At 41.4% G+C, this 25,967-nt stretch overlaps 1 protein-coding gene across 3 annotated transcripts in view; it reads left to right on the forward strand.

Moving 5' to 3' along the window:
- MED13 (mediator complex subunit 13) overlaps nucleotides 18,167-25,967 on the forward strand; it is a 97,000-nt gene continuing 89,199 nt past the window's right edge. For all 3 annotated transcript variants that reach the window (XR_002337203.1, XR_002337202.1, XM_021067300.1), the window contains exons 1-2: nucleotides 18,167-18,372; nucleotides 20,207-20,441. Coding sequence is in view for 1 of the 3 variants with exons in the window: in XM_021067300.1 (XP_020922959.1) it covers nucleotides 18,307-18,372; nucleotides 20,207-20,441 (301 nt within the window). In the remaining 2 variants the exon portion in view is untranslated. The remainder of the gene's footprint in view (nucleotides 18,373-20,206; nucleotides 20,442-25,967) is intronic.

Genomic DNA, 25,967 nt, shown 5'->3' on the forward strand with positions numbered 1-25,967 from the left:
TTTCTCATGAGTAATGTGGCAAGAAAAAGACCTGCCTTTCAGAGTTACTGTGAGGATTTTTTTTTTTTTTTTCTTTTTAGGGCCGCACCCACGGCGTATGGAAGTTCCCAGGCTAGGCGTCAAATCGGAGCTAAAGTTGCCGGCCTACATCACAGCTCACAGCATTGCCAGATCCTTAACCCAGTGAGCGAGGCCAGAGATCAAACCCACGTCCTCATGGATGCTAGTCAGGTTCCTTAACCGCTGCGCCACGAAGGGAACTCCCCTGTGAGGATTAAATGAGATCACATGTAGAGGGTTTAGGGAAGGGGACGCTTCCACAGTTTCTTCCTTATCACCCTTGGCGTTCCCCTACCTCCATGAGAAGAATGGCTGATCTGGCTCATTAGGTTCCAAGACACTGATCAAGCCACTTTTCCCAGTAGTTAGGGTCCCATGGATTATGCACATGGGCAGGGATACCTCCAGACTCTTCTCCCTGTGTCCCCATGGGACTGAGTGACACTCCAACCCTGGTGTGCTCTCAAGCTTAGAGAAAGGGAACACCTACCTGGTAGGTACACTGGGAAGGTGCAGCTTGGTCCAGCCCGTGTCCATTTTGATTAAGCAGGGTCCCGAATGTCCTGGTAGTTAGACATTTTTTATTTTGCCCCTGAAAAAAAAAGGTCCTTTAAAGCCTCCACTTCTAGGTGTGTGACCTCAGACCAACCTATTAGAGAGTGCAAGCCTGGCGGAAATTCAGGCGTCATTTGTTTTCTTTTGCCACTGTGGATATCAGCAAGTCAAGTCCTCTCTTTCTCATCACTTTGACCCAGGGTTTCTCCCTCTCCATGTGGACTTATCAAATGATGTTCAGGGCTCCTGAAAGCATGAAAGTGAAGCTATCAGACATTCTTAAAGCTTAGGCTTGGAACAGGCACTGTGTCACTTCTGCCATGGCTTAAAACAAGTCACAGGTCCAGTCCTGATTCAAGGAGTAGGACTACATAAGGGTATAAATTCCAGGAAGTATGGCTGATTGGGGATCGCCAGTGTAACTGACTTCCATAAGAAGTTTTTTTTTTTTTTCTTTTTAGGGCCACACTCGTGGCATATAGCCAGGGATTGAACCTGCGTCCTCGTGGATACTAGTCAGATTCGTTTCTGCCGAGCCACTATACGGGAACTCCCATAAGAAGTTTTAGTAACAGTTTCATTTGCGGTCTCTAGATTTGGTAAATGTATACCAGGATTTACCTCTCTTCCCACACAGGATAAATTTTTCCTATACATGGTATAATCTCCATAAAATGTTTCCTGAGAGTTGGGGGTCTTAGTGTACAGCACTAGTCATGTACTCCAACATATCCAGTCACTATTTTTTATATGTGGTTTAATTTATAATTGTGCAAATAAAGCCTCTGTTGAGCCACCCTCTCAAATTTGACCTCGTAGGTTGTGTAGAGGATTAAATAAAATCATTTCTGTAAATTGCCTGGCACTCCATGTCAGTAAGAACTCAGTAGTGATAATTATTATTTTATTATTACCAGGGTCCCTAAGGTGTTGGGCTGGCCTTGGTTAACAACTTTAGGAAGTCACAGTTTCCCAGGGCACCTAAGGGATCAGTACCCAAGAAAGGAGGTAGAATTGTTCACCTGTGATAACGGGGGTGGAACAGATTATCAGCTGCCCAGATGCAAGATGAAAAGAGAAACAGGTGCAGTTGCAGGAAGTATCAGAAAAACAACCAGAAGAAATAAAAATGGAAATAGCCTGCGGTCAGATGAACAGGAGAAAAGAATTTAGGGGCGAGATATCAGAACAAAAGGAAGAAACATTTATTTCTTAGTCAGCAATAGGCTTCTAGCAGAGATAAGGGCAAGTTCATAGATTACCTGGAGAGGGGAACAAGATGAGGTGCTGCCAGTTTCTAGCTTGAAAGGAAGACAGAGCCAGGTACTGACTAGACTGAGAGACAAGTGGGACCTACATTCCTTTTGGAGTAGTATCAACCTTCCAGCACAACTAATTATGGATGATCCAGACAGCAGAGGACAAAGGAAAAAAACCAGCCCTTGGAAGGTAATAAATCAACTCTGTCCAGAGTGAGGAACCCACGCCAATCAAAACAGCTTTGGTCTCATCATGATTACAGTGTTAGCATTTAGTCAGTTTATAACTCACTATCTAGAAACTTTCTTTTCCTACGTCTGTTACTCTAGTTTTCCTCTTCTCTTAGGAAAAAAAAGTAATAATCTGTTTGAGAACAAAGAGGTTAAACAAGACTTAATTAAGATCATGGGTGTAAAACGCATTTTGTAGATGTATAAGTACCCTACAAATGTGAAACGCCATTATTTTTAAGGGAAGCAGTTTCAAGTGTTGCTCAGCGAGGGAAGTGTTAGAACCCCCTGACTGAAGTGAGCAGTTCTAAAACTGAAGACAGTGGGAGTTGTAAAAACCACAGAGAGACTGGAGTAAAACCATTGCTAATTATTGACCCTCCGAGGGTCCTCGCCCCCGCAACTCTGACTCTCACCTCTACCCCATCTCCCAACAGCTTTGAGAGAGAAAGTGTTCGGTGCTATTGACCTAAGACACTGAGTTTGTGACCTGGAGTTGCAAGGAAAAGGCTAATGAGTCTTTAGCTGTTGTATTAAATTAAGAAACAAATATCTAGATACAGGCAATTCAGAAGAAAGTACTGAGAGTAAAGCAGAGATAATCATCTCTCTTCTTCCAGCTTCATTTGTATCAGAGAAAGAAGAATTTCTGAACAGAAAGGGAGCAAAATTGATGGGGCAATATTGTAGTTGTAGGCTGAAAGGAAGGCAGTCATAGTGATAATTTCTTAAGTCAATTTTATTATAAACACAGCAGGGGCTTTTGGTGCTAAATTAGCCTGAAGCTACAGAGCTATAGTAATGTATCCGAAAATATGTTTGACTCTGTCTACAAGTTTCAATATCATTTTCACTTATTCTTTAATTCAGCAAATATTTGTTGAGTACTTATGGTACTGTCTGCCCTCATGGAACTTATATGCTGGAGGCTGAGACAGACAGTAAAATAATACATAAATGAATATTTAAATTAACTTCAATTAATTAAAATGATAAAACGATAAATCCATGAAGATAATGACATTGGAAAAGGGGATGGAGAATAAGTATGTACTCACAGGATATTTGTTACCCCGGCACTTAGCACAGAAAGGGTCCATAAGTGCCAACTAAATAAATGAAGAGGTGACCGCCTTCTCCCTCGTTCAAGCCCTCACCACCTCGTGCCAAGGATCATGTCAGTCGCCCTTTCATGGATCATCGTCCCTTCATTCTCCCTTGTTTTCAGGTCTGATGCACACCACTGTCTGATTTACTTGTATTTGTTTTTGTTTTTGTCTTTATTTTTGGCGTGCCGCAGCATGTGGAAGTTCCTGGGCTGGGGGGTCGAACCCACTCCGCAGCAATGACACAAGCCGCTGCAGTGATGATACCAGATCCTTACCCTGCAGTGCCACAGGGGAACTCCACCATTGCCTGATTTAAAAGGCTACTTTTGGAGTTCCTGTTGTGCCACAGCAGTTAACAAACCCAACCAGTATCCATGAGGATCTGGCGTTGCCATGAGCTGTGGTGTAGGTCGAAGATGCAACTCAGATCCAGCACTACTATAGCTGTGGTGTAGGCCAGCAGCCACAGATCTGATTTGACCCCTAGCCTGGGAACCTCCATATGCCGAGGGTATGGCCCTTTGAAAAAAATAAAATAAAATAAATAAAATAAAAGGGCTACTTTTATCATGCCACTTTCCTACTCCAAAACCCTCAGTGACTCCTATTGCCTTTTTGGTTTTTTTTAAACAAAGTTTAAATAAAATAGTAAATTTATCTATCACTCAGTTTTACTTTTTAAATTTTTTTATCTTTTGCTTTTTTAGGGTCGCACCCGAATATGGACATTTCCCAGGCTAGGGGTCAAATCGGAGCTACAGCTGCTGGCATACGAAGTTTGGCATGGCTATGGGTTCGTTACCACTGAGCCATGAAGGGAACTCCCTATCACTCAGATTTATTTCTTGATTGATGTTCTGTCTCTCCTAGGTCTTACTAAAGACATAGTATCCTTTTAATATTATTATTAACCTAAACAACTTTACAAGAAAGAAGGTAGTAAACAGTAAGCTATTTACATCATTCTAAATCTTTGAACTAGGGAATCACTAAACGTTAGCACTGAGAATGGCCCTGAAAACAGTTGAGATTCACTCCTGCATTTCACAGATGAGGAAACTGAAAACAAGCAGATAAATCCCTCACCCACAGATACGCAGTCAAGTGCAGAAGGCCCTGTCACAGCTTGAACTCAGCTCTCCTGATTCCCACCTTCCACCACACTGTTATGCATACATACACACACGTATGATTTAATCAGTGTGTATATGCTATTTTGTGTCTCTTTTCTGTTGACATTACTCTATGTACACATTTCCACACATGGACCTAAACTGGGTTCTTATCATTTTGGGTCCGTGCATTCCCTGTTCCTTTGTGAATCATCATTTTGAGTTGCACAGCGAAAGTATAAACTGGCCTACACTAATACTTCATGTTAACTGCTCTTCATAATAAAATAATAAGAATATATGCAGCTGCTTCATAAATTAAGTTTAAAAGTTTATTCTTAATCTGGTTTACTCACATTTTCTTTTCTGAAAGGGGACCTGTTCATTTTGTGTTTTCTAAGTGCTATTTATGTTTAAGTTTTTAAAGTATATAAAAAGGTCAAGGTATAAATGCATATGAAGTATGAAATTGTTTTGCATTGAAAACCGTCAAACGCAGGAGTTCCCGGTGTGGCTCCGCGGAAACGAATTTGACTGAAACCCAATTACTACTGATTCAAAATATGCACATGTTGAGGTTCCTGATTATTCTTTGTAATCCATCTCTTTGATCATGATTCATACATTTGAATATACAGAAAAAGGCTTTGGAAAGTATTCTTCTTCTCCGCCTTCCATCTGGAAAACAGAGGGAAAGAGTTTTACAAAGGTGAATACCTCCAAAGTTTATTCAGTACTTCTCAAAATGCCTCAAGATTTATGGCATTTTATTTTCTGTAGTCTTTGGGGAAATTAAGCCCAGACGGATAATCTAATGGATGGTTTTGTGGTATTGCAGTATCTTACTTTTCTAGAAAGTCATTACTACAAGAAAAATGAGATTAAAAAAAATCTAATTCATATTTTAATTGAATATTAAATGCTTTGCATGCAGAGAAAACTTTACAGAGTAATGCATTCATGGAGTTCCCATGGTGGCTCAGTGGTTAATGAATCCGACTAGGTGGCGGGTTCGATCCCTGGCCTTGCTCAGTGGGTTAAGGATCCGGCGTTGCTGTGAGCTGTGGTGTAGGTTGCATACGTGGCTCGGATCCCTAGTTGCTGTGGCTGTCGTGTAGGCCAGTGGCTACAGCTCCGATTAGACCCCTAGCCTGGGAACCTCCATATGCCACAGGAGCAGCTCTAGAAAAGGCAAAAAGACCCCCCCCCAAAAAAAAAAAAAAAGTAACCCATTCATAATTTGAGCTTTTTAACTATTGTTATTTTTGTCATTCCTTCAACATTTGAAATACTAATCATGGATGCTATGTAGACCTAGGAGTAGGTAAGAACTGAAGACTAGAAGACACTTCTCATAGGTAGCAGTGCTTTCCCAAATTGTGAATAAGAGCTATCATTCATGGAGCCCTTACTCTAATCAGCATTGTGCTCAGCATTATTACATCATTATATCATCGAATCCTCATGACAGTTTGGTGTTATTACCCCCATTTTACAGATTAGTAAACAGAGGTTTGGAGAAGTTAGCTAATTTGCCCAAGGTCACAAAGCAGAGTCAGAATCCAAAGCTTTAATCCAAAGCTTATGCTTTTCATATACCACACTGCTTCTGTTTGGCGAATCAGTGAGGGAAACAACAGTAGTTTACCTTTAGAATAGTCTCATAGGGTAGAACTGTATAAGGTTGAGGTTGTTCTTGTGAGAAGAATATAAATCCTTTTATTAATTAGAATGTGACATCTGGAGTTCCCGTTGTGGCTTAACAGGTTAAGAACCTGGCTAGTATCCATGAGGATTCGGGTTTGATCCCTGGCTTCGCTCAGTGGGTTAAGGATCTGGCATTGCTGCAAGCTGCAGCATATGTCACAGATGTGGCTTGGATCCGGCACTGCTGTGGCTGTGGTGTGGGCCAGCGGCTGCAGATCTGATTCGATCCCTAGCCTGGGAACTTCCATGTGCCACAGGTGTGACCCCCTCCCCCCAAAAAAAGAATCTAAGCTCTACTCTGGACATATACTTTAGTGACTTATCCCATGTTGAAAGATAAAGGTTTTGAATGAATGCAGCAGGCTTTTTAAAGAAAAATAAATTACTGATTATTTACATAGTGTTCATGGTTTTTTTGCTTTTGTAGGGCTACACCCTTGGCATATGGAAGTTCCCAGGATAGGGGTCAAATCAGAGCTACAGCTGCCAGCCACACCACAGCCACAGCAACTCTGGGTTTGAGCCGTGTCTGCAACCTACACCATAGCTCATGGCAATGCCAGATCCCCTACCCACTGAGCAAGGCCAAGGATTGAACCCACATCCTCATGGTTTCCACTGAGCCACAACAGGAACGCCCTTTTAAAAAAAAGAAGCCTTCTAGGAGTGCCCTAGTGGCTCAGCAGGTTAAGGATCTGATGTTGTGGCTATGGTTACTGCCAATTTTACAGCAGTCAAATTGAATCGTGGTGTTTCTAATTCTTAGCTTTTGCATCCTAGTTATAAAGTGCATGTAAGAACAAAACAAAATAAAACAAAAACAGAGTCTATGATGCAAAGAGTTTGGAAAATGCTGCATTTTGTAGATTCCTCAGGGAGACCTACAATGCATATTAACATATTAAAAGCTCTGAGAAGTCCTACAGTAAAGAATTATTTCCACTCAAGCAAAACTTTGTTTAACCCAGTAAAGACTTAGTTGACCATTATGAGTCAGGACCAGAACAGAATACAGCACCTCTTCTCAATACAGGGAACCTAACATGAGAAACCAGGTTAAAACTTTTTGGAGGTATTCAAAGTGTAAATAGGAGGACAGTGGGACATCTCAGAAAAGAACAATATGAGGGAGATGCTACCATTAAAGCCATAGGACTAAGGGAAGAGCCAGTGTTGCCCAGATGTGGCAAGAGATTTTTGGGGCAGGTCCTCCAGCTCCATTTGAGCCTTGCAACAACATCTTGACTGCAAGCTCATGAGAAACCCTGAGCCAGAACCACCTTAAGCCAGGTCTTAGATTCCTGATCCTCCAAAACTGTGTGAGATAACAAATATTCGTGGTTTTATTTTATTGTCTTTTTTTTTTTTTAGGACCACACCCAAGTCATATATATGGAGATTCCTAGGCTAGGGTTCAAATCAGAGCTACAGCTGCCGGCCTATGACACTGCCACAACAACACAGGATCCGAGCCATGTCTGTGACCTACACCACAGCTTATGGCAACGCTGGATCCTTAACCCACTGAGCGAGGCCAGGGATTGAACCCACATCCTCATGGATACCAGTTGGGTTTGTTAACCACTGATACAGGACGGGAACTCCAAATATGTGTTGTTTTAAACTGCTACTAAGTTTTAGAATAATATGGTACAGAGAAATAGATAACTAAAAGAGATGTTGCTACTTGGAAGTGAGATTCAGCCATAACAAATTCTAAAGTGCAGAAGTAATTTTGCAACTGGACAGTAAACCTTGGGGACAGTATTGGTGAAAGCCTAAAGTACCTTGAAGAAATTGTTAGTAGAAGTATCATGATCATTGATATGGCTGCAAATGAAGGCTTTCCAAAAAAATGAGGTAATGTTATTGGAAACCAGAGGAAAGCCTAGCCTTATTACACAGTGGCAGAAGATTCACTGTTGCCTGCAGTAACCAAAAAGTAGAAAATAAGGGTGTTTTTTTTTTTTTTTTTTTTTTTTTGTCTTTTCTAGGGCTGCAACCCACCACATATGGAGGTTCCCAGGCTAGGGTTCTAATTGGTGCTGTAGCCGCCGGCCTACGCCAGAGCCACAGCAGCGCGGGATCTGAGCCATGTCTGCGACCTACACCGCAATGCTGGATCCTTAACCCACCGAGCGCCTCGCTCAGGGATTGAACCTGCAACCTCTAGTGCCTAGTCAGATTTGTTAACCACTGAGCCATGATGGGAACTCCTGTTTTGGGTTGTTTTGTTTTTTTTGTTTTTTTCATTTTTGGCTGCCCCACAGCATATGGAGTTCCCAGGCCAGGGATCAGATCTGAGCTGCAGTTGCTAAGCCATAGCTGCAGCAATGCCAGATCCTTAACCCACTGTGCCAGGCCAGGGATCAAACCTGTGACCCAGTGCTCCCAAGATGCCACCGATCCCGTTGTGCCACAGCGGGAACTCTGAAGATATGTTTTTTTGAACTGGGTGATCTAGCTAAGGAGACTTTCAAGCAAAGTTTTTCTTCTTGTTACTTATAGTAAAATGTGAAGGGAGAGAAGTAAACTAAGGGAAAAACTGTTAAACAAAAAGGATACAGAATTTGCTGGTGTTAAATATTCTCAGCTTCTCTATATGGCAAACAATGCTAAAATTACAATGTAGCTCCTGAGCTACAAATCCAGGGCACTGCTAGTAAAACACAGTCCAAAGATGAAGCAATGGGTATGATTGTAAAGCCTTTTGATAAAGTCTCAGAAGGATTTAAGGTTGTACATCAGAATACTATTCGATCAGTCAAAAGGTCCCCTAAGGAGATTAAAGGTATATTTCACACAGTCTCTCAATGAAATGATAAAGCATTTAGGAAGCTTAAGGGCGTTATCCCTCAGTCATCACATCAGAAGCTCCAGGTAGAGAAAAGCCTATCTGAATGATATTTATAGGTGTGATTTTCATCTAATGAAGCTGACCCCAAGAATAGTCACAGAAGACTCACAAAATTTTAAAAATAAATATGTTTGGAGAAACATTACCACCTTGGACCAAAAGGGGTAGAGATAGTACACAGTGAAAAGAGGCCTTAGGACCTCAAAGTTCCATTAGCAAGACGTAGGCCGAGTAAGCATGGGCTATCTTTCATTAAAGGGGGAGGATGACTTGGGTTAGAACCAGGACTCCAGAACATGGAGCTGAGAGCCAGGGAGAATTATTTCCAGCCTTTGGAACTTAACCAGGGAACTTTCCACATTTGTTCAGCTGAATTTCAGAATTACAGTGTACCAGTGACTCCTTTGTGCCTGTCATTTTCCCTCTTTTTGAATAGGTAACAGCAGTTACCTTGTTATACCTGTCTCCCCATTGTGCTTTGGGTGTATGGAGGGCACATAAGTTGTTGCTTTAGTTTCACAAGGGAGAGGACCTGTACTCAAGGAGCCAGACTTAAGGACCTACACCCAAGGAACTTCAACTGCACCTGGCCCTGACTTAGATGATGAAATATTGGAATTCACACTGATGCTGTAATGAGACGAGACTTTTGGTGACTTTGGGAGGAAGTGAGCAGTACTTTGCATGTGGGAGGGACATGAATCATTGGAGATCAGGATGGATGCGGCAGCCTCCAAGCTAGCTCTGAATATCTTGGCTTTATTCACCCTTGGTAGACCTACCCAAGAACTTCACTGCACTGGCCTGATTAGATGATGAATATTGGAATTCACACTGATGCTGTAATGAGACGAGACTTTTGGTGACTTTGGGAGGAAGTGAGCAGTACTTTGCATGTGGGAGGGACATGAATCATTGGAGATCAGAGGATGGACTGCGGCAGCCAGCCTCCAAGCTAGCTCTTGAATATCCTTGGCTCCTTATATTCACACCCTTGGGTAGGTCCCACACTCTATCACAGTTGGACTGTGTGACCAATGCCATGTCGTAGAAATGATGATAATGTTACTTCTGAGGTTAGGTTATTAAAAAGACTACACACCTTCTAGTCTGGTATCTTTATCTCATCCATATCTCTTGGATAACTCCCTTTTGGAGAAGTAAGCTGCCGTGTTGTATGCAGCTCTAAAGAGAAGGCCACCTGGCAGAATATTGACGCATCTGGCCAATGGCCAGTCAACAACCTGCCAACAACCATGTGAGTGAACTTGGAAATGAATTCTTCAGCCGTACTCTAGCCTTGAGCTGACTGCAGTCTCAGCCAACATCTTGACTGCAACCTCATGAGAGACCCTGAGCCAGAACCACCTGGCTAAGTCACTCTCAGATGACTAAACCTCCGGAACTGTGTGAGATAATAAAATGTTTGCTGTTTTAAGCTGTGAAGTTTCAAGGTAATTTATTACGCTGCAATCGATAAACACACCAGCCCAAGAGTCTGGACTGCCCAGCAGAAGCTGGAGCCACAGAGGGAGGGGCTGTCCAACTGCAGTTTGAGGCCACAAAAAAGATGCAGCCACTGCTAGAGACACTGCCTGAAGCACAAGGAGAAGGAAAGACCTAGCCTCTCCATAGTGCCTCACCTGCCAACCTTGCCTCCATTGGCCAAGACAAACCACAAGGAAATTGATAAGGGAGCCTGAGAAATGTTATTTGCACAGAATAATCTCTTGCAATACAGAAGAGGGTAGACGAAGAAAAGAAAATCTGAAAACAAATAGGCAAATTACCAGCATAACCAAAGGCCTTTTTTTTACATGGAAATCCCAATAACATTCTTCAGAAAGAACCTTGATCTCAAACTCCAGCTTGGGAAACAATGGCTTAAATGGCTCTTCCCCAAATCTCTGCAAGTACAAATCTTAGATGTCAGTTATTCTCCACTTTAAATGCAATGTTTTTCTCCATTAACCTTTTGTTCCTTATTGCCTGGAATGGCCTCATCGTCCTTCAGTTTTACAGTATTTGATTTAGGAATTCCCATCGAGGGGCAGTGGAAACGAATCCAACTAGGAACCATGAGGTTTCGTGTTTGATCCCTGGCCTTGCTCAGTGGGTTAAGGATCTGGCATTGCCATCAGCTGTGGTATAGGTTGCAGATGTAGCTCGGATCCAGCGTGGCTGTGGCTGTGGCGTAGGCCGGCAGCTGTAGCTCTGATTAGACCCTTAGCCTGGGAACCTCCATATGCTGTGGGTGTGGCTCTAAAAAGACACAAAGACAAAAAAAATTTTATACTATTCGATCTATAGCCATTTTTTGGCATTTCAAACAAAACTTGTAGTTATTTAGTACGTCTTGTTGTCCAAGATTAATAAGCTTCTGGAAGATCAGATCTATTTCTGATGCACTGTTGTGTATTGCTCCATCATCATAATACCTAGAACAGAACCTTGCTCATGGTAAATATCAGTAGGTATTAAGTGAATGAATGAGTGAATGAATCAATGTCAAAGGCAGTGGTAGAAATGGTATAAAACTCTGTTGCCTTCATCTATATCACTGTTAAATCCCTCATATATATTCTTGATAGAACCAAGAGATTCTAGAATAATCTTTTTTTTTTTTGTCTTTGTAGGGCCATGCCGGCGACATAAGGAAGTTCCCAGGCAAGGGGCTGAATCAGAGCTGTAGCCACTGGCCTGCACCACAGCCGTGCCAGATCCAAGCCACATCTGCAACCTACACCACAGCTTGCAGCAACACCAGATCCTTAACTCACTGAGTGAGGCCAGGGATCGAATCTGCGTCCTCATGGATACTAGTCAGATTCATTTCCACTGAGCCATGACGGGAACTCCCGGAATAATCTTTCTATCTTCTTGACTGGTCACATTTTTTGAACTCCTTTGAACTCTCTTTCATGGGGGACGAGAACAATAAAATTGTAAACTAGTTTATATCTTGGCAGGAATAATTATCCTCTGAGACCAAAGTCCTGCCTAGAACCTTCTAGCAGAAGGAGTAGTTCAGAGAACGGCACTTGATTCCTCTCTCAGCTGTGGCTACTCTAAGGAAAATTCATCTACTCAGTAGGAAAGGAAAACTCAGCGTTTTGCAAAAGTGATTTTTTTCTCCTTCCCTCTGCTTTGCTGATGCCTTGATAGAGGGAATAAATGTGAAACAGAAAGGATGTTTTTAGATAAGCTCCTTTTAATTAGTTCACTTCCTGCCTGGATTACCACCATGCCCCCAACAAGTCTCTACACATCCTATTTCTTAAACCTTAGTTCGGCGCTCTCAGGTGTAAAGTTGTTCAATGGTTATTCTTTCTCTTTTGAATGAAATCCAGCCTCTTCATGATTTGGCCTTGGGGGTTACTTCTTCAACCAGATCTGTTCTTACCAACCAGGCTTTCAAGTCCTCCAATAACCATTGAACAACTTTACACCTGAGAGCGCGAACTAAGGTTTAAGAAATAGGATGTGAAGAGACTTCTCTATCCCTCCAGGAAGTTTCTCTTGAGTAGATTAGCATACATCACAGACCTCTTTGGCCTTGGGCAAGTTGCTCTCTATACCTCAGTATCCCAATCTAGAAAATTAGGATACTATAGTACATACTCACCTCAGAAGCTTTTGATAAGGATTAGAGATAATTAATGCAAAATACTTAGCATAGTCCCTCACATATATTAAGTGTTACATTAGGTGATAAATCATATCAGTTATTTAATCTAGTCCCTTCTTCTTTGTTTTCTTTTTCTTTTTCCTTTTTAGGGCCGCACCTGCAGCATATAGAAGTTCCCAGGCTAGGGGTCACGTCAGAGCTGCAGCTGCCAGTCTACGCCACAGCCACAGCAATGGCAGATCTGAGCCGCATCTGTGGCCTAAGCCACACCTTGTGGCAAAACCGGACCCTTAACCCACTGAATGAGGCCAGGGATTGAATCTGCGTCCTCATGGATACTAGTAGGATTCTTCTTTTATTTTTTAATTTTGTTTTTAAGTCTCTTTCATTCATTGTAATATCCCAAAGTGCCTAGGACTCTGCCAGTTAGAAATCCTCAATAAATAGTTGTTGAATGAATGAATAAAGCAAGGATCAATGGAAAGAGAAAAGGAAAACAAAACAAAACAAAAGTCACACACCACACTCTTACCCACTGAAAATGAGCCTGTGAATGTATTGAAATTTCAGCACATTTAAAGAAGTTTTCTAAAACAGCCAAATCAACACGGATAAGCCTCAAAACATGGATAAGCCTACTGGTGCTTCAATGCATAATATTATTTAGATACAATTTTAGAACATGAATGATAATATCCATTGTTTAGATATTCATGCATAAGTAGTAATAGTACTAAAAATAGTATTAAAGACATTACCAAGGTAATGGTAAATTCAAGTGGTTACCTGTAGTGAGGGAGAGAGGGGCCTGAGTTTCTTGGACAGGACTAGTCGGATTCTTAACCTGCTGAGCCACAGCAAGAATTCCGCCTTCACTATGTTTGAGAAAACATGCAGAGGAACTAAATGATTATCTCGAGTATAATAAAGATAGGGGAAGGAGGATATCTGATTTGCTTATGAAGGTTTACAAACCTAATTTCAGGGGGAACTGACCTCAAATTTAATGTTAAAATAATACATTTATTAAGAAAAACGGGGTTAAGACTAGATGCTACAGCACTAAGAAAAATGACAAGACAGGGCAACCTTCAAGACAATTCAGGATATTTGAGGCTTAGAACTGAAAATTGTTTAATTCTCTTAATGTGCTAATTTAGTTTATTTCTATATTCAATGAAGTGGTGTCTGTGCATTCACTAAATAAGACAGTTTGTAATGCCTCATTCTTTTTTTTTTTCTATTGAATTAAGTACAACATTAAATCATTGACATGACCTTAAGAGAATCAATATTGTCCCCGGGCACAAGACCACTCACTCCACAGCTTAATTGGTCCTTAGCTTTCAGCTTTTGACTCTAGACTTATCCAACACAGTAGCCACCAGCCACGTGTGGCTATTAGGCCCTTGATATGTGGCTAGTCCAAATTGAATTGTGCTAATAAGTGAAAATACACGTTGATTTTAAGGCTTTGGTTAAAAAAAAAAGCAAACTATCCCAATGATTTTTATTTAGCTTTTATGTTTCTACTGGACAGCACTGCTCTGGACCCTGAGATTTTTCAGCAGGTGGGGGTTATCAGTCCTAAGGCCAAACATTGCCCTTTCTAAACGTTCTCAGACTCCGGTGATGTAACTCTGTCGCCCTTCCTGAAGGTCAGGCAACTCCATTATCCCATTCAGAAAGGAGCCCCTAAAAGGATGAAGAAGTTAAAGAACAGTTTTAAATGTAGATAACCAAGCGAATCCACCTTTCAAAGAGTGGAAGACAATAGGTGATTATCAACCCAAGGCGACCTCTAGATTCATCTTAAGATTCCTGATCGGCTCTCTTATTTTACTTGGATTATCTCTTTTAATTGTCACAACGACTCTAACATTTAGGTGCTATGATTTCATCCATTTGACAAATGAGTAATGGGAAGTTAGGGAGCTAGCAGGCATGGTGTAGAGTTTGGCCCTAGTTTGTCCAGTTTGACCCTAGTTTGTGCCATATCTATCGAGATGATGAGCACCTTGTATGTGCTGTGCCTTGTCCTTATATGACCTAACAGACACATACTAGGTGACAAGTATGTGTAGTAAAGTGTACATATAGTATGACTTCAACTATGAAGCTATATATCTATATGTGAATATATATTTCACCCTTCAACTTTTCCATATCTTCCAAACTTTTGACAATATACAATACTGTTTTTGTGTCTCTCCATTATTATTTAAATCACACAAAATGTCACTTTAAGAGAACATACAAGGCTGCGGACATGGGCTCTGTGTGCTGTGACCACTCCCCTCTCCTTCCCATTCCCCTTCGAGCTGGTGTCCCTCTCTTCCATTTTGCGTCTCCATTCTTTCTCTTTCAACCTCTCTTCTACTTTTTCACTTCTCCTCCCGCCTCCCCTCTCCCTTCTTTTTGAGAAGACTGACATTGAATCAAATGTTACTTCTTACCTGGTGGTTTCAAGCAGATTCTTTGAGCCTCTGGAGTCCCAAGGAAGGTGCTCAAGTTGGGGGCAGGGCGCTTAAGGGCAAGACTTCTAAAAAGGATGATTTTGGATAAAATAAATGGTGGGAGAGGATTTCCCCTTGTGGCTCAGGGGAACCTGACTAGTATCCATGAGGCTGGGGCTTCAATTCCTGGCCCCGCTCAATTAAGATCCAGCATTGCGTGAGCTGTGGTATGGGTCACAGACACGGCTCAGATCCAGTGCTGCTGTGTGGGAGCTGTCACTCCGCTTTGACCCCTAGCCAGTGAACTTCCATATGCTGCACCTGCGGCCCTTAAAAAAAAAAAAGTGGGGGAGAGCATTGCAGGGTGAGTGACAAAAGCAGCGGAAACTAAGGTCTGAGGATTCCTTCAGTGAAAGAGAGATGAGTAGAGGGTCTCTTACCTTACTGGGATTACTGCCTCCCTGTGCAGGAACTCAGAGAGGATGTGGACCTTAGCTGATTTGACCTCCTGGATTGAATTAGTCCTGGGTGTATAATTGACTTTGATATGTGGCCTTTGGATCTGAATTGGGTTTAATAAGATTTAACTGCTTCAGAGGGCTTTATAAGAATTCATTTTATCTTTCAAATCTGATTTCAAATGCTACCTACTTTGAAAGGCCTTCTCTGACTTTGGTGCTCTTCCTCCAGCACTCCTATTGTGCCACAGTTGATACATACCTTATTCACACAATTACCTACATTGCATTGTATCTTACTCTATGGGAAATGGTTCCTTTATGCCTTGCTTCAGGAATCCTTAGGGATATGCATGTATCTTATTCATATTTGTATCCTAGGCCTAGCACAGACCAGGAGCACACTTAGTTGAACAGCAGGTGTTCAATAATGATTTTTTTTAAAGGATATTAATAGCTAACATGCAGTCGCACTGTGACAAGCCTTATGCCTACACTGTTTCATCCACTGGATACTTTAGGAGAAAAGTACTTTTATTATCCCTATTTTACAATGAGAAGACTGAGCATAAGAAATTAATTTAGGAGTTCCCGTTGTGGCGCAGTGGCTAACGAATCCGACTAGGAACCATGAGGTTGCGGGTTCGGTCCCTGCCCTTGCTCAGTGGGTTAAGGATCCGGCGTTGCCGTGAGCTGTGGTGTAGGTTGCAGACGCGGCTCGGATCCCGATTGCTGTGGCTCTGGCGTAGGCCGGTGGCTACAGCTCCGATTGGACCCCTAGCCTGGGAACCTCCGTATGTCGTGGGAGCAGCCCAAGAAATAGCAAAAAAAAAAAAAAAAAAAAAAAGAAATTAATTTAATCTAAAGTCAAATTTGATCCAAGATCAACTAGCAAGTGGCAGAACTTTTTCTATAGGCTTTTCCCTTTAAGATCTGGGCTCTTCACCCCCATAGATAAATCAATGGATAGAAGAATGCTTTTCATTCTGTGGCTGAAGAAGTGACATGGAAGAACCCACCATTATTTTACAGCGGCAATTAAGATTTAAAATTATGGTAAAGCCTGACTTGCTGATGTTTCCAATTTTTTGGTCACCTTTACTTCTTCCTCCCCTCCTCTCTCCTGCCCTCCTTCCTTTCAGTCTCTGTCTCTGTCTCTCTTTCTCTCCCCTCTAAAATTCTCAGGAAAAATGTTTGAACCCTTACTTTGAAGTGTAATCCAGTCAATAACTGAATGTTTCGTGGGGAAGGAAACTAATGTCTTATTGGGTTCCTACTTCTTACTATTAATTCATCTGCAAATTTACAGGTATCAAGCACCTACTGTGTGCTAGGAATTTTTTTTTTTTTAAGACGCCAGAGAGATAGCGGAAAACCAAAGTAAGTCCCAGTTCTCCTGGAGATGACACTCTAATGGGCACTTTACATACACTGGTTCACTTACTCCTTACAATAACCATATGAGGTAATGATGACAACAACAATAGATCAGTCTAAACAATGCATATCTGTGCCCAGCACTTGTCTACCTGCTTTCTTTGTATTAATTCAATTACCACAACAACCCTGTGAGGCAGGGGATATGTTTTCCTCATTTTACAGATGAGGAAACTGAGACAGAGAGGTAAGTGATTCTCTCAAGCTTCAAACCCAAGCAGTGGGGCTCTAACTCCCAGGCTGTTAGCCGCATGACTATATTGTTTCATTTACGTTTCGTTCGTAATATCACAACTTTCAAGCGGCTGAGTCCTATCGCAGATCTAACTCCCAGGCCCACGGGTTTGCGCTGCACCCCAGTGGCCTTGTAGAATAAAGGAGAAGATCTAGGAATTTTTGCAACACTTCTAAGGAATTCAAACGGATTTCAACGTAATTCCCAGATTTGTTATGTGAACCCTGTAAATTCCCCGGGAAGAAGTAAGATAGGGCCAGGGCCCTGGGTCATCTCACGGTGGCCGGGGCACCCAGCAGATGGCGCTATCTTAGTAGCCACCAGCTGGCTGCCCAGTCCCCCTGGGCTCACCGCCTCTGCTGAAAGCTTCCCGGCTCTCCTTCGCTCCCTTCTCTCTCCCCCTCCCCACGGAGCCCGGGCGCACGTGACCTCCAGGCGGCCAATGGGCGAGCAGAGAGGGCGAGCTGGTCCCTGTGGCCGCCATTAAAGCGAAGGGAAAACCCGTGAATTCGGATTAAAGGGGGAAAAACACCGCCCGCTGGGCCCACAAAATGGGGGAGACTACGGCGTCCCGGCGGTGAGGCCGCAGGAGAGCGGACGTTAGGCCGGCTTGGCCCAGGGACGACACGAAGACACAGCCAGAGAATGGTCTGAGCCCGCAGACGCCGCCACCACCTCCGCCACTGAGGAGACTCTGGGCTTAAGGACATCGCCGCTGCCGGGTCGGGGGCCTGGGCTTCTCTCCCGGTTCTCGCCCTTCCCGCCCCTCTGCGGGCGCCTCCCCGCCCGGGAGAGCCCTCCAGGGCCTGGGATCTGCCCTCTCGGACTCGATTTTAATTATTTATTGTGTAATTTATTATATTTTCTTGTGGCAGGGGCACACATCCCCTCTGTCCCCGAGAGGGACGGGCGTCCGCGGGCTCCGCGGCGGCCGCAGTCCGGCCCGCGGGGCGAGCGCGGCGCGGCCCTCCCGCCTCCGGCTCTCGGCCCCGGGCGGCTGGGTGCCGGCCGGGCGGCGGGGACTGCTCGCGGCGGCGGGGGGGTGGGTGGGGAGGGCGGGCGGCCCGGCGGCCTCCTCTTCCACCGCCCCCCAACCACCACCCCCCCGCCCTCCCCGGTGTCTGTGTTTCTCTCTCTGGTCGGAGGCGGCGGTAATGGCGGATGGTGGGTTGTGGCGCCGGCGACGGCTGCTGTGAGGGACGATGAGTTCCTCCTTCGTGCCGAACGGGGCCAGCCTGGAAGATTGTCACTGTAACCTCTTCTGCCTGGTGAGTGCGGGGCGGGGGCCACGGCGAGCGGGCGTTGGGGGAGGGGCCGCGAGGTGCGCCCTTGGGCCGTGGGGGAGGGGGTCCGGGTCGGTTCCAGATGCCGGAGTCCCCGGGCTAGGCCCAGCCGGAGCCGGAGCCGGCGCGGCGGCCAGCTCGGCACCAGCCCGGCGGCCGCGGTCCTCTCCGGCGGTCCCGGGCGCTGTGTTTCGAGTGTCGGCCCTTTTTCTCGTTTCTGACTCTTTTTCCCCCTCCTCTGGTAGTCTGGTCTTTAACTTGGGCTCCTTATCCGGCAGGACACTAGCCTTTCCCTCTGTTTCTTGCTTAACTGTTGCTCTCCTCCTCATGGACCGTGTATCCCTTCTTCACACTTACCCATTATTGCCCGTTCTCCTTCTGTCTCACTCTGCTCATCTGGTTTCCCCCCAAAAAGCGGACCCCGGAACTTAAGCACTCTTTTCGTTGTCCATTTTTTATTGTGAGTCAAACTATATAGGGGGGTTGGTTTCTTCCTTGCGCGACTTCAGGCTCTGTGTAAAAAGGAGTAGATGCCATTTCATATGTTTTTTCTTCAAACTTTGAAAACAACTTGCCATTTTGACAATTTTTAGCCATTTTGCTTTTATTAGAACATTATGTTTGTGAGAGTGGAGCGAACCAGAGGAGGAGGTGCTGTGGTTTTGCACTAAATATTTTTGTATTTGTCTAATTTGCCTTCGTTTTTAGCATATTTTGAGGGGGCTGTTCCTTTTTTTATTGGAAAGTCAGGGAAAGCTAGATTTAGGGATGATAATTGTGTACGTTGGCCCAGATCTGGGAACATCCAATAAAGACTTTCAAAAGTACCAACTGTTGCAAATATTTAGTTTTCAATTGGATAGTAACTTAGCTTCATCAGTGATTTAAAGTTTAGGTGACTTTCTTTTTTCATTTTCCCTATCCTATGAGAAATATTAAGAGAGTGTGTGATAGGTAAGTGAATTGAGTGGGCGGAGCACAACTAGTTGGCCAGTGTAAACTGCCAGTCATGTATCAGCAGTTTCATTTTTGGCACCTTGCGCTTTGCACCTTTAAGTTAGATTCAGAATTACAAGTTCGCTCTAATGAATTTCTTTTCACGATGCTAAACTGAGATCTTTAATTTTTATCTAAAAAATAAAATGTTTTCTTGTACAGTGTCCATTAATTTGCATCTCTTGAGCTGTAAGAAGACAGCGGGTTTTACATTTCTGTCTTCTCCAACTCAGTCTATTTTTGGTACTTTTAGGATCAGGTTCTTTGAAGATAAGACTAGCACAAATCTGACGGTTCTTTGTCAGCAGCTATTTGACTTTTCCTAAAAGGAATATGTAAAGATTTAACAAGATTTTTTTTTCAGTTGTAGTTCAGGTTTCTTTTCGTTAGAGCCATGACTTCTATAAACATGGAATGATGAGTCTTTAAAAATTAATTTTCTGTTATAAGTTTGTCACCAAGGAACAAATGTAACCAGTCAGAACAGAAGTTAGGACAGAGAGCAAATGTTTACTCAGTGTGCAATGTTAAAGTACATGTTTATGTTTAATATTAAGCTTCTTTTATTTCTCCTTGGGACACATTTATTGACTTGTTATTTAGTGACATGTCAGTGTTAATTTTTAAATTGTTTTTGTTCTTTTCCTTTGATTTTTGGTTATTGAATTATCAGAACTAATAAACATTTTTGGGGTCAATCTGCTTTCGATATCCTGAGCATACATTAAAAATTGTAATGACTTAATGAAGAGACTTTAAAGCAAGTGCTTTTGATTTTGAGTGAATATGCCCTAATAAAAAAATCATACTTTGTTTTCTTCAGGCTGACTTGACGGGAATTAAGTGGAAAAGATATGTATGGCAAGGCCCAACTTCTGCCCCTATTCTGTTTCCGGTGACAGAGGAAGACCCCATTTTGAGCAGTTTTAGTCGCTGCCTTAAGGCAGATGTGCTTGGTGTTTGGCGGCGAGATCAAAGACCTGGAAGAAGAGAATTGTGGATATTTTGGTGGGGTGAAGACCCCAATTTTGCTGACCTTATTCACCATGACTTGTCAGGTGAAAGCAACTTACATTTCTAACTAATGATGTAGCCATGTATACTCTTCCCAAAAACGTTTGTATTACAAATTAAGATTGAGGGGGGGTGGAACATTGTTGGGTATGAAACCAGATAAAATTTCAGCTTCATGTTTCATTTCACTGGTTATTTTATTTTACTCAGAATTATGCTTATTATGGCAGGCTTTTTAAGGCTTTAAAAACTTTATTCTTTATTCTTTTTAGCTTTCTCATGAATTTTTGGCAGACAGGGCCTAAGGAAGGCATGCTACATTAATTACCCTAAAAATGTAACCAGGGGAACATTACCTAACAAAGTCATAAAATACTTTTGAAGCCAAGTTTAATTCATCTTTGAGTCATTTCTGCCACTGCTTTCTTCTGTATGAATATGCAGACCGTTGTAGAAGTATCTAGAAGTGTTGTAATTTTCTCATATTTTTTTTTAGGCATATAGTAATTTTTTAAATTTGCAATTCTTAAAAAATTAACATATGAAGGCATTTGTTAATTTTGTTATCCTTGGAAAGGGATTCATTTATTTTAGATACTGTTCCATCAAAGGCTATCTTTAATATAAAAATAGCTTTTATAGTGGGACATGGGATCATAATCTAAAAAGTTAGAGAAATAATTTTATTATGAGCAAATCAGTAAGACTACTGCCAGTGTTATTTTCTTGACATTTAGGACCAAAGGTTACTTTAGAAAAAGAAACTATAGCTCTTCAAGTAATGACTGAAGCTTGTGTTTACTTTAGATTGTAAGAGTCCATGTTAAAACTGAATCTTTGATGATAGGAATGTAAATATGATTAGTTATTTCCTGCAGGGTACCAAAAACTTAAACAAGATGTTACATAATGATTCTTGACCAGTAAATTTAGAATTTTTAGGTAACTGAAATAATCATTCTTATTTGAAATCGAGTACCCTAAAGTTTCTACTATTGTCCATTTGACCTGTTACAGAACCTATTTTGTTTTTGGATGATATGTAATTCGGGTGACTATCTCAAACAAGCAGTCAGTAAGACCAGTGTTTGTGCAGGAATGTGTGTGTCACATTTGTTTTGGTAGTTGCTTTTTACCTTCTAAGGAGCAAATTCTTCAGTGTTAATACTTATTTTTTTGAGTGGTTGCAATTCTTTTATGATAAATGCTTTCCAGCTTTCCTAATAAGATCCTGCTGGAGAGTCTGGTCCTTAGTTTTAAATATGTAGTGTGGTTTTAAATATGTTATATGATGTGTTTTGTATACATGTATATATACATGTATACGAAACATGCATGTAAATCAGGATATAATATTACTTTACAGCATCAGCAAGATGATACTTTGTAATTGTCATGCCAAAAGCTAAGCCTGCTGGCTTTGTTTTTCTTTCCTTGACTTGGGTATGCGTCAGTTATTTTAATGTTTGCATGTTCATGAATACCACTTTATTACAATATTTGAAGACTTGTTTTAATGTTGACAACTATAGATAAATTATAATTCTCACTTGGGGGTTTTAGTTTTCTAAATAAAGTTGGCAGAGCATCTGAACAGGCCATCTTTCTCTGCAAATTCCATGAAATACATTTTGTGGAATCAAAGATAACTTTAACAGATATGTGCTATTCATTTTACCATAGTAGGAGTAATGTTTTCAAAATTAGAAGCCTGTTAAAGTTAAATGTGAGTTGTTTTGATGTGTATTAAAATATTGTGTGGGTATTTTTTTTTTAATGTTTCATGTTGTGTGTTAGGTATGTTTTCTCCTGAAACTTCTGTAGTTTAACTTTGTTTTTTAGCATAAATTTTTAAAAATGGTAATACTTATAATACTTTAGACTATTGATTTGTATGAAATGAAAGTAATTTTGGAAAATTAGGCTTTACGTGTAAGATTTTGCTGAATGCCATTGAATGGTAAATAACTTTTAAGTATTAGGGTGTAAGCAACTGAAATAGTAAACTAAAATATATTAGTAGTTGTATGTAATCATATTTTGCTGTTACAAAGTCTGTCCTGTACGTTTTAAACAGTTTTTGTAGCCAGTGGTATTTTTATAATGTTTTAGCTTTTTTTAAGCCTGTCATTTACTTGAGAATGTTTTTACTTAAATCAGACATATCTTGAATAATAAGGTCTTTTCAGATAGAGTATATTTGTCTCGCCCTTTTCTTTGCTCCAGGGACACCGTCTGCCTCCCTTTTGGGATAATTAGTCTGCCTCTGTCTCTCTAGCTAACCCCTTTTTTCATTTCTTCCCATCTGTGGCACTCTATCCCCTTCTTTTAAGCTCCCCTGAGAAGAGAGCAGCTGGACAGTAGGGGTGGCATCAGCTGCAGGAGGCAATCCTGAGTTCCAAGTGGAGGTGTAGCAGTGAGGAAAGGGGAACCGGAAGGACCCAGGTGGTAATAAAAAGCTGGTTAATTTAGTTTGAGCCTGCTCTTAACAGGCAGTGTCCTTATGTTTGGTTCAGCACCCACCACATCTTGTTACTGAAATATTTGTGATTATGGTGGTAATATTGCCCTGGTGAGAGAAGGAGGGAGGTATTTATTTTTGAAGATTAGTTTTTCTTATTAATAACTAAAGTATAGAATTGTCTTCCCTTAACTCAGTCTCCTTCGTGTCATCCATAGTGTATTTTTTTAAAGTAATTTTTTGTTTTACAATAGTTTTGGATTAACATAAAAGTTGTAGAGATAGTTCTAGGGAGTTCCTGAATAACCCTCACCTAGTTTCTTTTCATGTTAACATTTTTCATTAGGATGGTACTTTTTTCACAGCTCATGAACCAATATTGGTTATGTTAGGATTAACTAAAATCAATACTTTATTTGTATTTTCTTTATTTTTATTTGATATATTTTTTCTGTCCTATCATCTCACTAAGGATACTGTATTACATTTAGTTGTCATGTTTCCTTTGGCTGTTCTAGACTGTGACCGTTTTTCAGACTTGCTTTATTTCTGATGATCTTGATAGTTCTGAAGAGACTAGTCATGTTCCTTAGTGCATTTTACATTTCTTCACAGCTCTTACTTGTAGCAGGTCACCTTCCTTTCAAGTTTTGCTGATTTGTAGAAATAGAATATAAACTCGTTTTATTGCTAATTGGTAAAAGTCTCTTACAGCAAACCAACTCTGATTTGATACATTTTTTTAAAATCCTTAATCCCTTGTTTTGTAGCAGTAGTAATACTGTTCAGTAATTTTTAAGACCTGATGATTTTGAGTAAGGATTTGTGCTAACTAGTATTGGCCTAACTATAACATTCTAGAAAGATATTTGTACTTGAAACCCAAAGCCAAACACCTTTTTTTTTCTTTTACTTTTTGCTCTGTTCCCTTAAACAGAATGGATAGTGGGTCAGTATTGATATATTTTGATAGAAAAAAGAATTAGGGAACAAAATTCCTCTTTGCTTATACTCTTTAAAATTTTTTTTTTTTAATTTAAACTTTTTATCAGATCTTGCTTAGTGGTTGTGTGATAGAAATGTAAATGTAGGTAAATGTAGTGGTGGGAAAATTTTAGCTAATTCCTCTGGTCAGAAGTCTTTATAGTGGGTAGGACCAGTTTTATTTTACTTTATTTTATTTTGGTTTTGTTTTTTAGGGCCGCACCCAAGGCGTACAGAGGTTCCCGGGCCAGGGGTCGAATCAGAGCTATAGCTGCTGGCCTACACCATAGCCACAGCAATTCGGGATCTGAGTTGAGTCTGTGACCTATACCACAGCTCATGGCAACGATAGATCCTTAACTCACTGATCGAGGCCAAGGATCGAACCCGCATCTTCATGGATCCTAGTCAGGTTTGTTAACCGCTGAGCCACGGAGGGAACTCCCCAATTGGTTCTTTTAATTGTAGTGTTAGTTTGCTTCAAAGCAAAGTTGTTTCATTATCATTAGTGTGTCCTTGAAGGAGAAGAGTTTTCTGGATATTTTTATTATGCGCCTTAACCTTTTTGGAATTTTATACCTATCATCACTGGCTTCTGGTTTTTCCCTTGAAACAAAAATAAAAACAAAAACTACTACCTCTTCCGAGGTTTGCATCTTAAAAACAATCATAGTAACTAGAATGTGATGAGGCTGAGAAAACTGATATCTGAGAACTGAAAAAACAGACGCAGTCAGAGCTAAAAATATTTATTTTTCCTAACTCCTCTGGTATATATATGGGGTTTTAGCAACATGTTCATATACTTTCATTATAACAGAATTTCATTGTAAATACCGTCAAGCTAAAGAGACCATTGTTTAGTCTTAGAATTTAATTTGGATGCTTTTATGAAGGATAACTGAGTGGAATTTAACCTTAAGTGGCAGCTTTAACAAGATTGACAAATAGGTAAATAACATTCAGGTCTAGTGTCAGCCAAACTAAAAAACTGTTTTGTGCCTCAGGTAGCCTGAAGAGAGTTAATTCATTTCTGTCTTATGTTCTATAATTTACTTGTGACGTACCTTTTTATCTTTGCTAGTCTCCTAGGGACAACTTTGTTTGCCATGCTTCTTTTGTGTACTGTCCATTTTGAGCAAGAAAGTATTATCTTTTAAATCTTAAAAGATTAGCATATTAGACTGACTTTAAACCATAGTTTTTCAGGTTTTGCTGATCAATAATGCTGCCAATTTAAGGCTTTCAGTAATATTTGCTGAATGAATGGCTTACGAATAGGCTTTTTTTTTTTTTTTTTTTTTTTGTCTTTTAGGGCCACACTTGGGGCATATGGAGGTTCCCAGGCTAGGGGTCTAATCGGAGCTGTAGCCGCCGGCCTTCGCCAGAGCCACAGCAACACGGGATCTGAGCCGTGTCTGTGACCTACACCACAGCTCACAGCAACACCAGATCTTAACCCACTGAGATGGAACCCCCATCCTCATGGATATTAGTCAGGTTCGTTAACCCCTGAGCCACAATGGGAACTCCTGAATGGGCTTTTTTTGTTCAAAGTAAACACTAAATTAGACATTTAAGCATTTCTCTTTATTCTTTCAAGAAACAAATACTATTTTCTATCATGATCATTTCTGACCCATTTATTATTCATTAGTGTATTTTGTATTTTAATTTTAATAGTTTTGCAGACTTAGATTTAGGAAAAGATTTACTGGTTTACCACTGTGGTGCTATTTAAAGATGTCAGTTATGAGACAACTGAATGAATGTAAGTACTAAGTGTAGCAGCTTTTTTGACGCCCTCCCCCCCGCCCTGGTCATAGAGAATTGTTTTGATTGACCTATCACATTCTTCAAATTTTATCTTCAGAAAAAAATTTTTGGAGTTCCCATCATGGCTCAGTGGTTAACGAATCTGACTAGGAACCATGAGGTTGCGGGTTCAATCCCTGGCCTAGATCAGCAGGTTAAAGATCCGGTGATCCTGTGAGCTGTGGTGTAGGTGGCAGATGAGGCTTGGATCCCACATTGCTGTGGCTCTGGTGTAGGCCGGCAGCTACAGCTCCGATTAGACCCCTAGCCTGGGAACCTCCATATGCCACAGGTGCGGCCCTGGAAAAGA

Source organism: Sus scrofa, chromosome 12, assembly GCF_000003025.6.
Source record: "Sus scrofa isolate TJ Tabasco breed Duroc chromosome 12, Sscrofa11.1, whole genome shotgun sequence".
Taxonomy (NCBI): domain Eukaryota; kingdom Metazoa; phylum Chordata; class Mammalia; order Artiodactyla; family Suidae; genus Sus; species Sus scrofa.